At 45.9% G+C, this 14,456-nt stretch overlaps 1 protein-coding gene across 6 annotated transcripts in view; it reads left to right on the top strand.

The window, feature by feature from the left end:
* PHACTR3 (phosphatase and actin regulator 3) overlaps window positions 1-14,456 on the top strand; it is a 214,107-nt gene that overhangs the window by 138,030 nt on the left and 61,621 nt on the right. For all 6 annotated transcript variants that reach the window (XM_003983301.6, XM_045053424.1, XM_045053423.1 and 3 more), the window contains one exon: window positions 204-451. In XM_003983301.6, the coding sequence (XP_003983350.2) occupies window positions 204-451 (248 nt within the window). The remainder of the gene's footprint in view (window positions 1-203; window positions 452-14,456) is intronic.

The following is a 14,456-nucleotide window of genomic DNA, read 5'->3' as shown; positions in this document are numbered from 1 at the left end:
GTGCGTATGCTGTTCAGGACAGCCATGTGCCTGGACGCAAAGCCTGTGTGCCACCTGGGGCTGCGTGCCCTGTGCATTCAGATCAGAAGCTGGACGCTGCACGTACTTGGGGAATTTGCAATATTATCGGAAGCCCCCGAGTCGATAGGCTGGGTCCTCGGACGAAGCGGACAGCGTATAACCCAAACTGTCTTCCTCTTCAGTTTTCCAGGACGGGACAGTAAAGCGTCCCCGAAGAAGCGGGTGGACGTCCGCCTGTCGAGAACGTCCAGCGTGGAGCGGGGCAAGGAGAGGGAGGAGGCCTGGAGCTTTGACGGCGTCTCGGAGAGCAAGCGGACGGCAGCCAAGGGCTCGGAGGAGAACAAGGAGAACTTGATCGTGAATTCCGAACTCAAGGACGACCTGCTGGTGTATCAGGATGAAGAGGCTCTGAACGACTCCATCATCTCTGGTGAGGGGAGGGCGGGGTCGGCGGGGCCATGCTGACCAGGCGCTTCTGCCCCTGGCGCGGAGGAGGAGGGGTGGGGGCGAAGGAAGGGAGACACGCCTCCGAGGATGAGCAGGGGTGGGTGCGGACAGGCCCTGGGCTGGGAGTAGGAGACGCAGACCGAGCCTCTGTTATTTTGGTAACTGCGTATTGATTTTCGTGTTTTTGTAAACACATAAAAGAGGCTCAGCAAGTAGCTTTGAGAGCGTCGCTGCTTGGGAACACACGGCAGAAAGTCGTACAGGCGGTGCTCGGAGGTCCGGTGCTTGGAAATATAGTAAAAAATGCTACCAGGAAAGCGAAATGAGGTGGAAGGGGGAGGGGGAAGGGGATGGGGCCCAGCGGCCATCCCGGACGTGGCACACGTGTGACCACACCTGCTTGTGTGGGAACGCAGGTTCACAGGCCTTGAGATGACAGGCATCAGGTCTGTCCTCACAGCGTGCTCTGGAGCCAGAGTGACTGCTGTGTCTTACCCTGAGGACACAGGCTCAGGGAGGCAGCGCATCGCGGCCGCCCCGATGGGGCAGAGGATGTGCAGGCCGGGACCAGGAAGCTCAGGGAGGGTCACCTGCGGGCCCCGGGGGCCGTGCTGAGTGCCCGCTACTTGGAGGAGGGTCAGTATCACACAGTGGTACGCCTGGTCATAAGGAGTGAGAGAGCAGCTGATAGATGAATGGCTTTATATACTGTCTGCAAGGCCGTTGGGTCCCCTGAGGTCCGAGATATTGCTGTGTCGACTCCGTGTGTCCACCAGAGGGTCTCGTGGGCGTCTCCAGCCTTAGATCTCCAGGTCTGAGCTCTTGATCTTGGCCCCCAAACCTGGCCTGTTGCCCGTCCCTGAAAACAGCGCCTCTGCCCTCCCTGTGGCCCGGACCCACCCTGACACTCTCTTGAAGTGGCACCTGCCAAGCAGGCAGGTGGTCATGGGTCCTCTGGACTCCTCCTTGGAGCAGACCCCAGGTCTGGCCGTGTCCTCCCCGGGCCCTGTGTCCCTGCCTGTCCCTGTCACCCCTGGGTTCTTCCTCTCCCTGAACTCCCTTGGACGCGGCCACGGGCCCTCGCTGTTCTTCACACGCACCGGCCGTCTGCCGACCACAGCATCCTCCTGGCCTCTGCACGGGGGTTGTGTGTGTGTGGCTCCTCTGGGTTCAAAACCCCACCTCCTCCTGGAAGCTGGCCCTGGGTACACAAGTGAGCCTCTCCCCACCACAGCTCTGCCAGCCCCTCGCTCCACCTGACCTTCCCCGCGGCTCCGTGTCCCCTTGACTTGGCTTACGTGCCCCCCCTCCCAGAGCATAGACCCCATGAAGTCAAGGGCTTCGTCCAGTAGCTCGTGCTGTGTCTGCAGTCTGGGGATGCCAAGTGCACACTAGATGTCAGTGGAGCCAGGCCATCAGGGGGCTCAAGGGGAGGGTGCCTGTCACGTATTAACAGGTGCCAGCCTGGGGAGCCCTCGTCCTCAGCTGCGCTGTCGCATGGACAGTTAGCTGTTTCTCCCGGGGTTTCTCCTGGGGCATGGGCCAAACTTGCACCTCTTGTCACGTGTGCCTCAAAATGTGTCCTCAAGCGAGCAGCGCTTGACTGTGGTCTGACGGGAGCAGGGTGGGTAGAATTCACTCCAGAAACCCTGCCGTTGCTAACGCGCGCAGGCTTGCTGCCCAGCTGCCTGGGGAACGTGATGCGCGTACTGCATTTGCAGACCCTGAGCAGAGCAACCCTGTCCTCCGTCCCCTCCTCCGCGGGCACCCGTGTTCCCGCCTCATGGTCGAGGCCTCACGTTCAACCCCAAGAACATCCTGTTGTGGGCTGGGCTTGTTGCGTGCGCCATCAGGCATATCTGGAGACCCCGGTCTTCTGCAAATTCAGCCTCTGGGTGCTCATCTCCAGGAGAGTCCGGGGCTCCTGAAGCCTGGGAACCAGTCTGGAGAATGGGTTCTTTGCTTTTTCACATTCTTACGTGTGTCTGTAATTCCCTCAAAGTTATGAACCTCTCAGCCGAAGTACTTGGAGGGGGGGAAAAAAAACCTATTTCGGTTCTAGACAAAGCCTAGAAATGTTACTTTTAGGGAGAATGTTACCATAGGAAAGACCCATGAAAGTATTTTGCTTTGCTCGATAGGACAGCAGTGGCTGTTACTTGCTTCTCCCGGGTTCAAGCCCTGCGCCCAAGGCTGGTGGGTTATTTGTCAGTCCCTGTGGTGCTGAGGCAGAAAAACAGCAAAGCAGTAGATTCACCAATTATTGGCCACAAAAACCCCGCAATGTTACCTATCTATTTAGCGTACTGTTGACGGAACCTTGGAGGCATCGTCCCGTCTCACGTGAACAGTCAGGATGGGTCAACCCGAATTCTCTAATAAGGTGGCACCAGAGTTTCGTTTCCAGAGCTGGTGGCGACCCCACCCAAGGCAGGTTGCCTCGTGAATCAGCTGGGAGACGGAAAGACCGTCCTGCTTGGCTGAGCTGTAGAGAAAAACGTCTCTTGTCCTGAGTCTGACGGTTGGACTTGCGCGCAGGGCAACTTCATTGCCGTGGTCAGCACAGAAAGGGGCGCAACAGACCGTGTGTTTCTACCTCGTGCCTCCTTCCAGACCGCGGTGTGCACACAGGGGCACCCTCACAGCTGTGCGCAATCGGTGCTGGGTGAAAACGGGGCACCGAGAACATTCTCCGGTTTGTCCGAGGTGAATTCTTAAGATTTAATTTTTTAAGAGCAGCTTCAGGGTCACAAGAAAATTAGGAGAAAGTTACAGAGACTTCCATGTGCCTCCTCCAACCCCCCTCCCCCACCACCACCCCCGCCCCGCCTCCCCGTGACCAGCCTCACTCACCAGACTGGTACGTTCGTTACAACAGATAAACCGACGTTGACCCCTCGTCACCCTAAGTGTTCACTCCCGATGTCGTGCGCTCTGGGCATTTAGACAAATGTGCAGTGACTGGTGTCTGTCATGATACTGTCATTCAGAGAATTTTCGCTACTCCCCAAATCCCCTGTGTTCCACTCTCCCCACAGCTCCCTCCCCCGCAACCACTGATCGTTTTATCATCTCCATGGTTGAACCTTTCAAGAATGTCGTAGAGTTGGAATCCTGTGGTGTGTGGCTTCTTCAGGCTGGCTTCTTTCTCGTAGTACCGTGCATCCAAGTTTCCTCCGTGTCTCTTCATGGCTTGATAGCTCATTTCTTTTCAGTGCTAAGTAATATTCCATTGTCTGGGTGGGCCCCAGTTGACCCGCTCACCTACTGAAGGACATCTTGGTTCCTTCCAAGTTTGGGCAATTATGAATTAAGCCGCTATAAAAGTCCACGTGCGATTTTGTGTGTGTGGACATAAGCTTTCACCTCCTTTGGGTGAATACCCACGAGTGAGGTTGCTAGATCAGTATGGTAAGACTGTGTTTCGATTTGTAAGAACCCGCCAAACTGTGTTCCCAAGGCGCCTCGCCATGTTGCGTTGCATTGCCAGCAGCAATGAATGAGAGGTCCGGCTGCATCACGTCTTCACCACAGCATCGGGTGCCACCAGGGTTCCAGATCTGGGCCGCTCTAAGAGGTTGTCGTGCTGTCTCGTTGTTTTGACTTGTGTCTCCCTGATGACCGACGCTGCGGAGCAACTTTCCATACACTCACTTGCTCTCTGTGCATCTCCTTGGGTGAGGTGGCAAGGTTTGGGACCCGTCATTTCTTAATCGGGTTGTTTCTTTTCTTACTATTGGGTTTTAAGGGTTTCTTTATATTTTGGATGGCAGTCCTTTCTCAGATGAAACCTTTGAAAATATTTTCTCGGGGCGCCTGGGTGGCTCAGTCGGTTAAGCGTCCGACTTCAGCTCAGGTCACGATCTCGCGGTCCGCAAGTTCGAGCCCCGCGTCGGGCTCTGGGCTGATGGCTCAGAGCCTGGAGCCTACTTCCGATTCTGTGTCTCCCTCTCTCTCTGCCCCTCCCCCGTTCATGCTGTGTCTCTCTCTGTCTCAAAAATAAATAAATGTTAAAAAAAAAATTAAAAAAGAAAATATTTTCTCCCAGTCTGTGGCTTGTCTTATTCTCTTGACATTGTCTTTCATCAAGCACAAGTTTTTAATTTTAATGGAGTCTAGCTTGTCCATTAACTGTCATGGATCATGCGTTGGGCAGCGTATCTGAAAAGACCTCGTCATACTCAAGCTCACTTAGGTTTTCGCACATTATCCTCCAAGTTTTATACTTTGGAGTTCTACGTTTAGGTCTGTGATTCATTTAGTGAATGTCGCACGGTATGTATCGAGATTCATTTTTCTGCGTGGGCTGTCTAATTCTAGCTAATTTGCTATTTAAGATGAACATAGAATTCTAATGTTTCATTTAAATTTAACATATTTAATAGCTAACAATTTAAATAATTGTTCCTAATATGTTGTTGAGGATTTGTACACCTGTGTTCATGAGACGTCTTGGTCCATCGTGGTTTTTCTCTTGTAATATCTTTGTCTGGTTTTGGTTTTAGGGTAATGCTGGCCTCCTAGAATGAGTTAGCCTCCTGTCCTCTGCTTCTGTTCTCCGCAAGAGATTATAGGGAATTGGCATAATACCTTCTTTATAAGTCCAGTAGAATTCACCAGTGAACCCATCTCGGCCTGGCGCTCTCTGTTTGGAAGGTTATTAATTATTGACTCAATTTCTTTAATAAATATAGCCTGTGCAGGGGCACCTGGGTGGCTCAGTCGGTTAAGTGTCTGACTCTTGATGTCAGCTCAGGTCACGATCTCCCGGTTCGTGAGTTCAAGCCCCGCATCGGGCTGACAGCATAGAGCCTGCCTGAGATTCTGTCTCCTCCTCTGCACCTCCTCGGCTTGCTCTCTGTCTCTTTCTCAAAATAATTAAACATGAACTTTAAAAAAATAAAAATAAGCCTGTTCAGATCATCTATTTGTTCTTGTGATTTTGAACAGATTGTGTCTTTCCGGGAATTGGTCCGTTTCATGTAGGTCATGCAGTTAGTGGGGATGGAGCTGTCCATAGTATTTCTTTATTCTTTTAATGTCCAGGGGGTCCGTACAGCTACCCCTTATTTCATTTCTGATATTAGCAATTTTGTGGCCTCTGTCTTTTTTTCTTCGGTATCTTGGCTGGAGGCCAATCAATTTTATTGACCTTTTCAAGGAACCAGCTTTTGGTTTCATTGATTTTTCTCTATTGATTTGCTGTTTGACTCTCACTGGTTTCTGCTCTAATTCTTATTTCTATCCATCTGCTTACTCTGGATTTAATTTGCTCATCTTTTTCTAGTTTCCTAACGTGGACATTAGGGTATCGATTTTAGCTCTTTCTTCATTTCCAATCCATGCATTCAGTGCTATAAATTTTCCTCTAAGCGCTGCTTTTACTCCATCTGACAAATTTTGAAAAGCTGTGTTTTCATTTTCACTTAGTTCAAAATATTTTAAAATTACTCTTGACATTCCTTCTTTGGCCCATGCGTTGTTTCAAAGGGTGCTCTCAAACCTCCATGGGAACTGAGGTTTTCCGGTTGCCTTTCTGTAACCGATTACTGGTTTAACTGCGTTGTGGTCTGAGAGCAGACATTATAGGATTTGTATTCTTTTGTATTTGTTGAGGGTGTGTTTTATGGGCCAGAATGTGGTGTTGTCTTGGTGAATGTCCCTCATGAGCTGGAGAACAACGTATATCCTGTTCTTGTTGGGTGAGGTAGTCTATGGGTGTCACTTATACGCAGTTGGTCGACTGTGCTGTGGAGTTCAACCACGTCCTTGCTGATTTTCCGCTCCTGGATCTGCCGGCTTCCGAGAGGGGTGTTGGAGTCTCAGTTATGATCATATGTTCGTCTGTGCCTCCTTACGGTTCTGTTTTTTGTCTCACAAAGTTTGACATGCTGTTGTTGGGCGTGTAGTTGTTAAGAACTGTTACGTGTTGAGCATTGACCCCTTTTGGGGCGCCTGTGTGACTCAGTTGGTTAAGTGTCAGACTTCATTCCGCTCAGCTCATGATCTTGCAGTTCGTGAGTTCGAGCCCCAAGTCGGGCTCTGTGCTGACAGCTCGGAGCCTGGAGCCTGCTTCGGATTCTGTGTCTCCCTCTCTCTCTGCTCCTCCCCTACTCACTCTCTGTTTCTCTCTCTCTCTCTCTTAAAAATAAATAAACGTTAACAAATTTCAAAAAAAGAGTATTAAAAGAAATGACCCGTTTATCATATGGAATGCCCTTCCTATCCCTGACAGCCTTTCTTGCTTTGACGTCTGCTCTGTCTGAAACGCCTGCTTCCTCTAGGTTAGGGTTAGCATGGCATATTTCTCTCCATCCATTATTCTTAACCTCGATGTGTCTTTATATCCAAAGTAGTTTCTTTAGACAACATAGAGCCGGGTCTTATTTTTTGATCCACTCTAACAATCTCTGTCTTTTAATTGGAATATTTAGGCCATGACAGTCAAAGTGATAATTGATAAAGTTGGGTTAATATCTACCATACATGTTTCTGTTTTCTATTTATTGCCCTTGTTCTTTGTTCTTCTATACTACCTTTTGTGCTTTCATTTCATTGTAATTCCAGTATAGTTAACGCACAGTGTTACATGTTAGTTTCAGTGGTACAACATAGTGGTTCCACGCTTCCATGCATCACCCGGTGCTCATCACAAGTGCCCTCTGTGATTCCCATCACTTACTTCCCCCACCCCCCATCCACCTCCCCTCTGGTAACCGTCAGTTTGTTCTCTATTGTTAAGAGTCTGTTTCTTGGTTTGTCTCTTTTTTTCCTTTGTTCATGTATTTTGTTTCTTAAATTCCACCTATGAGGGAAATCATATGGTATTGGGCTTCCTCTGACTTATTTCACTTAGCATTATACCCTTTAGATCCATCCATATTGTTGCAAGTGGCAAGATTTCATTCTCTATGATGGCTGAAAAATAGTCATTGTGTGTGTATACACACGCATAAACACACACACACACCACATCATCTTTATCCATTCATCTATCAATGGACACTTGGGCTGCTTCCATCATTTGGCGATTGTCAGTAATGCTGCTATAAACGTATTGGTGCATTATCCTTTTGAATATGAGGTTTTTGTATTCTTTGGGTAAATGCCCAGTAGTGCAATTGCTGGGTCGTAGGGTAGTTCTATTTTTAATTTTTTGAGGAACCTCCATACTGCTTTCCGCAGAGGCTGCACCAGTTTGCATTCCCACCAAGAGTGCCCAAGGGTTCCTTTTTCTCTACATCCTCGCCAACAATTGCCACTTTTGTGTTTTTTTTATTTTAGCCATTCTGACAGTTACGAAGTGATATCTCATTGTCATTTTGATTTGCATTTCCCTGATGATGACTGGTATTGAGCATCTCTTCATGTGTCCATTTGCCATCTGTATTTTTTTTTTTTTTGGAGAAATATCTTGTCATGTGTTCTATCTATTTTTTTTTAATTGAATTGGTTGGCTTTTTTTTTTTTCAGTGTTGGGTTGTATAAGTATATAATACATTTTGGATACTAATCCTTTATATGTCATTTGCAAATATCTTCTCCCATTTGGTAGCATCTTTTACTTTTGTTGATTGTTTCCTTTGCTGTGCAGAAGGTTTTATTTTGATGAAGTTCCAATAGTTTATTTTTGCTTTTGTTTCCCTTGCCTCAGGAGACCTATCTCGTAAGAAGTTGCTATGGCTGATGTCAAAGAAGTTACTGCCTGTGTCCTTTTCTAGGATTTTTATGGTTTCAGTCTCACGTTTAGGTCTTTAATCCATTTTTTTTAATTTTTACTTTTTAACATTTGTTCATTTTTGAGAGACAGAGACAGAACATGAGTGGGGGAAGGGCAGAGAGGGAGACACTGAATCCGAAGAAGGCTCCAGGCGCTGAGCTGTCAGCACAGCTGGAACTCACGAACCATGAGACCATGACCTGAACTGAAGCTGGACGCTCAACCAACTGAGCCAGCCAGGTGCCCCATAGGTCTTTAATCCATTTTAAGTTCCTTTTTGTGTATGGTGTAGGAAAGTGGTCCGGTTTCATTCTTTTGCCTGTCGCTGCCCAATTTTCCCAGCATTCGAAGAGACTCTTTTTTTTGCATTGTATGTTCCTTCCTCCTACCATATAATCACGGGTTCATTTCCAGGTTTTCTATTCTGTTCTACTGATTCGTGTGTCTGTCTTTGTGCTAGTACCGTACTCCTTTGATTCCTACAGCTTTGTCACATATCTTGCAATCTGGAGTCGTGGTAACTCCAGCTTTGTTTTTCTTTTTCAAGATAGCTTTGGCGATTCGGAGTCTTGTGGTTCCATACACGTTTTAGGACCGTTTGTTCTAGTTCTGTGAAAAATCCTGCTGGCATTTGGATAGGGATTGCATTAAGTTTGTATTGCTTTGGGTAGTATGGACATATTAACACTACGTCTTCCGGTCCATGAGCATGGAATATGTTTCCATTTGTGTGATCCTCAATTTCTTTCATCAGTGCTTTATGGTTTTCAGAGCACAGGTCTTTCACCTCCTTGGTTAAGTTCATTTCTAGGTGCTTGGTTATCTTTGGTGCAACTGTAAATGGGATTGTTTTCTTAATACTTCTTTCTGCCGCTTCATTATCAGTGTATAGAAATTCAGTGGATTTCTCCACATTGATTTGTGTATCCTACAATCTTAACTGAATTCTCGTATCAGTTCTAGTAGGTTTTTTTGTAGAGTCTTTAGGGTTTCCTCTAAATAGTATCATGTTATCTGCAAGTAGTGAAAGTTTTCCTTCTTCCTTACCAACTTGGATGCTTTTTACTTTTGTTGTCTGATTGCTGTGGGTGGACTTCCAGTACTATGTTGAATGAAAGTGGTGAGAGTGGAACATCCTTGTCTTCTGACCTTAGGGACAAATCTCCCAGGTTCCCCCCATTGAGTATGATGTTCATTGTGGTTTTCCATATGAGGCCTTTATTACGTTGAGGTATGTTCCCTCAGGATGTTGTACTTTGTCAAATGCTTTTTCTGCATCTATTGAAATGATCATGTCATTTTTATCATTTATTGATGTGATGTACCCTATTTGTTGATTTGTGAATAGTGAACCACCGCTACAACCCTGGAATAAATCCTACTTGACGTAGTGAATGATTTTTTAAAGTATTGTTGGCTTCTGTTTGGTAATATTTTGTTGAGGATTTTTAGAATTATTTTAGTGTTTATTTATTTTTGAGAGAGAGAGGGACAGAGTGTAAGTGGGGAAGGGGCAGAGAAAGAGGAAGACACAGAATCTGAAGCATCCTCCAGGCTCTGAGCTGTCAGCACAGGGCCCGACGCAGGGCTCGAACCCACAAACTGTGAGATCATGACCTAAGTTGAAGTCGGACACTTAACCCACTGAGCCACCCAAGCGCCCCGAGAATTTTTACATCCATGTCCATCAGAGATGTTGGCCTATAGTGCCAATATCTCTTTTTTGGTAGTGTCTTTTTCTGGTTTTGGTATCAGGGTAATGCTGGCCTCGTAGAATGAATTTGGAAGTTTTCCTTCCTCTTCTATTTCTGGAATAGTTTGAGAAAAATAGGTATTAACTCTTCTTTAAACATTTGGAATTCACCTGTGAAGCCATCTGGTCCTGGACTTTTGTTTGTTGGGGGTTTTTTGATTACTGATTCAATTTCATTGCTGATAATTGGTCTGTTCAAATTTTCTTTTTCTTCCTGCTTCAGTTTTGGGAGCTTATATGCTTCTAGGAATTTATCCATTTCTTCTAGATTGTCCAACTTGAATATTCTCTTCTAGTCTTTTTTTTTTATGAGTCTCGTTAGACGTTTATCAATTTCACTGATCTTTTCATAGAACCAGCTCCTGGTTTCACTGATTGGTTCTATAGTGTGTGTGTGTGTGTGTGTGTGTGTGTGTGTGTGTGTGTGTGTGTGTTTTAATTTCTATATCATTTATTTCTGTTATAATCTTTATTATTTTTTTCCTTTTACTGGTTTGGGGTTTTGTTCTTCCTAGCTCTGATAGGTGTAAGATTATGTTGTTTGAGATTTTTGTTGCTTCTTGAGGTAGCCCTGTATTGCTATATACTTTCCTCTTAGAACAGCTTTTGCTCCATCCCAAAGATTTTGGAACATTGTGTTTTCATTTTCATTTGTCTCCATGTATTTTTTGATTTCCTCTTTGCTTTCTTGGTTGACCTATTTGTCACTTAGCAGCATGTTATTTAACCTTCCATGCATTTGTGCCCTTTCCAGAGTTTTTCTTGTGGTTGATTTCTAGTTTCATAGTGTTGTGGTCAGAAAAGATGTGTGGTATGACTTTGATCATTTTGAATTTATTGAGACTTTGTTGTGAATTTGTTTGGCCTAATATATGATCTATCTGGAGAACGACCCATGCGCACTTGAAAATAATGTGTATCCCATGGTTTTAGGATGGAATGTTCTGAATGTATCTGTTAAATCCAACTGATCCAGAGTGTTATTCAATGCCATTATTTCCTTATTGATTTTCTGTTTGGATTATCTGTCCATTTATGTCAGTGGGGTAGTAAAGTCCCATACTATTATTGTGTTACTATCAATTACTTCCTTTGTGTTTGTTATTAACTGTTTTATGTATCTGGGTGCTTCTATGCTGGGCGCATAAATATTTACAATTGTTATGTCTTCTTGTGTTGTTCCCTTTTTTTTTTAATTTCTTTTTAAATGTTTGTTTATTTTTGAGAGAGACAGAGCATAAGCGGGGGAGGAACAGAGAGAGAGGGAGACACAGAATCTGAAACAGGCTCCAGGCTCTGAGCTGTCAGCACAGAGCCTGACGAGGGGCTCGAACTCAGAAACCACACGAGATCACGATCTGAGCCGGAGCCTGATGCTCAACTGACTGAGAGTGAGCCACCCAGGCACCGCGCCCCCCCCCCCCCCCCCCCCGCCGCCATGTTGTTCTCTTTTTGATTAGATAGTGTCTGTCTCTTGTTACAGTCTTTGTTTTAAAGTCTGTTTTGTCTGATGTAAGTATTGCTATCCCAGCTTTCTTAACACATCCATTTGCATGATAAATGTTTCTCCATCTCTTTACTGGCAATATGCATATGTTTTAAGTCTGAAATGAGTGTCTTGTAGGCACCATATCCATGGGTCTTATTTATTTTTTTTAATCCATTCTGTCACTCAATATCTTTTGATTGGAGCATTTAGTTCATTTACATTCAATGTAATTATTGATAGGATGTATTTATTGCCATTTTGTTACTTGTTTTATCAGTGTTTTTATAGTTGTTCTCTGTTCCTTTCTTGCTGTCTTCTCTCGTGATTATTTTGCTCTCTTTAGTGATGTACTTGGATTCCTTTCTCTTTATTCTTTGCATATCAGTTACTGGTTTTTGATTTGCGGTTACCCTTAGGTTTGTATATAATATCTTATGCATATAGCAGTCTGTACTAAGCTGATGGTCACTTACATGTGTACCCATTCTTTACTCCTTTCCCTGCCGTGACTTAAGTATATGGTATCATACTTTACATCCTTTTATTTTATGAGTCCCTTGACTGATTTGTAGACATTTTTACTACTATTGTGCTTCCTACTTTACGTACTCTTACTTATGGTCTTTCTTTTCTACTCCAAGAGTCCCCTTTAACATTTCTCATAGGGCTGGCTTAGTAGTGATGAATTCCTTAAACCTTTGTTTTTTACTTTACCTCTCCTATTCTGAATGATAGCCTTGCTGGACATTCATGGCTGCAAATTATTCCCTTTCTGCATTTTTTAATGCTTATTTATTATTGAGAGAGAGAGAGAGAGAGCATGAGCATGGGAGGGGTAGAGACAGGAGGAGACCCAGAATCCGAAGCAGGCTCCAGGCTCTGACCCATCAGCACAGAGTCCAATGCGGGGCTTGAACTCACAGACCGTGAGATCATGACCTGAGCCAAAGTCAGATGCTTAACCGACTGAGTCACCCAGGTGCCCCCCCTTTCTGCATTTTGAATAGAGCATGCCACTCCCTTCTGGCCTGCAAAGTTTCTGCTGAAAAATCCGCTGTTAGCCTTGTGGAGTTTCCCCTTGTATGTAATTGTCTTCTTTTCTCTTGTTGCTTAAAAATTCTCTCTCATTACTTTTTGTCATTTTAATTGCTGTGTGTCTTGGCATAGTCCTCCTTGGGTTGAATTTTCGGGGGGATCTCTTTGCCTCCTAGATCCAGATGTCTGTTTCCTTCCCCAGAGTCTGGAAGTTTTCAGCTATTATTCCTCAAATAGATTTTCTGCCCCCTTTTCTCTCTCCTCTTCAGAAATCTCTGTAATGTGAATGTTATTATTACTGATAGTGTTCTTGAGTTTCCAGAGTCTGTTCTCATTTGGCATATTTTTTTTCTTTCACCTACTCAACTTGATTACTTTCCATTACTCTGTCTTCCAGGCCACTGAGTCATTCTTCTGCTTCCCTTAGCCTGTTATTTATTCCATCTAATGTATTTTTAATTTTATTTATTGTGTTCTTCATCTCTGATTGGTCCTTTTTTTAAAAAATCTCTTTGTTAAGGGTCTCATATCCTCTACTCTTTTCTCAAGGTCAGTGTGTATCTTGATGATCATTACTTTAAATAATCTATCAGGCGTATCCCTTATCTCCATTTTGCGTAGGTCTCTTGCTGTGGTTTTGTCTTGTTTTTTCATTTGGGAGAATTCCTCTGTGTCTTCATTTTGGCTAACTCCATTTCTCCTTTTAATGAGGTGCACATCGTCTCCTTCTCTTGAACGTTGTGGCCTTAGGAAGCAGAGGCCCAGGCCTTAGGAAGCACGGCCTGCAGTGCCGTGTCCCCTGTTCGCCAGAACCTGACGCTTCAGGGTGTCTCCCATGTGTGTTGCAGGCACCCTACTGTTGTGGCCCAGCCACTTTTTCCTTCAGTCCTGTTGTCTGCAATGATTCTCTTTGCATGTTGTGGGCGGTGTTCGGTCGCCATGTTGTTAGTGGGCCTGGGGCCTCCTTGAGCTTGACTTGAGTCAGATCAGGGGTTTGCCAGAGATGCAGTAGCATCTGTGTTGTCCCCCGAGATGCTTCCGTTAGTGGGCAGGGCCTGCAATCAGAACGGATGTCTGCCCACTGCTGGGGCTGCAGTCCGACCGGTGTCCCTCTTCCTGAGGACAGCAAGTGGCCCTGGTCCCTGTCGGGGGCTGTTTGCACACTGCTGAGCTTGTGGCACCCCTTTTGATGGGCTCCAGCCAGGAGCCTGTTGGAGGGGACGATCCACAAAGCAAGTGGGGTGAGATGTAGTGTTAGCAAGGTTTGCTTTGGTCCTCTGGAGGAGCGGACTTGCAGTACTGGGACTGAGGCAGGCCTGGCTAGAGGGGGCAGATCCGCTGAAGCATGGCAGGGGCAGGGCAGGGCTAAATAAGTTAGGAAGTGGGTGTTAGTGCTGTGCTGGTTCCCGCTGGTGGCCGTGTGTTTATGCTGGGGGATGGGGAAGGAGACAGCTCCTGGCAGCTCCTTGGCTCCTAGAGGAGTCTCCCTACAATCTCTGTCCTTCCAGAACATGCTCTGAAATGAGTAACACTCCCTCCATTGTGACCCAGGAGCTTTTCAAACTGCTGCTTCTACCTCTACAGTCCACTGTATCTCTGCAGACTGTTTGTGGTGCTCTTTAAGGGCTGGGACTCAGTTTCCTCTTGCCTGCTGATTTTCAAAATCCCAGGTTTTAAGTCCTGCTGGTTTTAAGAACTCAAGAAATCCGATCCTTCTGGTTTTCAAAGCCAAATATCATGGGGAATCGTCTTCCCTACACAGGCTCCCTGGCGTGATTGTCTGTTTCCCTTCTCCGCACTTGTGGGTTCCTCCCTCCCACATACAGTCCTGTGGTGCATTTAGTTCCTAGCTCCATTGATGCGGCCTCTTCTCCACATTTAGTGGTGGAGTTTGTTCTGCCAGAGTCTTCGGGCTTTCTGGATTACTTATGCCGACCCGAGTATTATCTAGTCGTATCCATGGGACAAGGTAAACTTAGCGTCCTCCTACT

The sequence above is a fragment of the Felis catus genome, chromosome A3, assembly GCF_018350175.1.
Source record: "Felis catus isolate Fca126 chromosome A3, F.catus_Fca126_mat1.0, whole genome shotgun sequence".
Taxonomy (NCBI): Eukaryota; Metazoa; Chordata; class Mammalia; order Carnivora; family Felidae; genus Felis; species Felis catus.
Note: the sequence above shows the minus strand (reverse complement) of the source record. Positions and strands in the feature narration are given on the sequence as shown.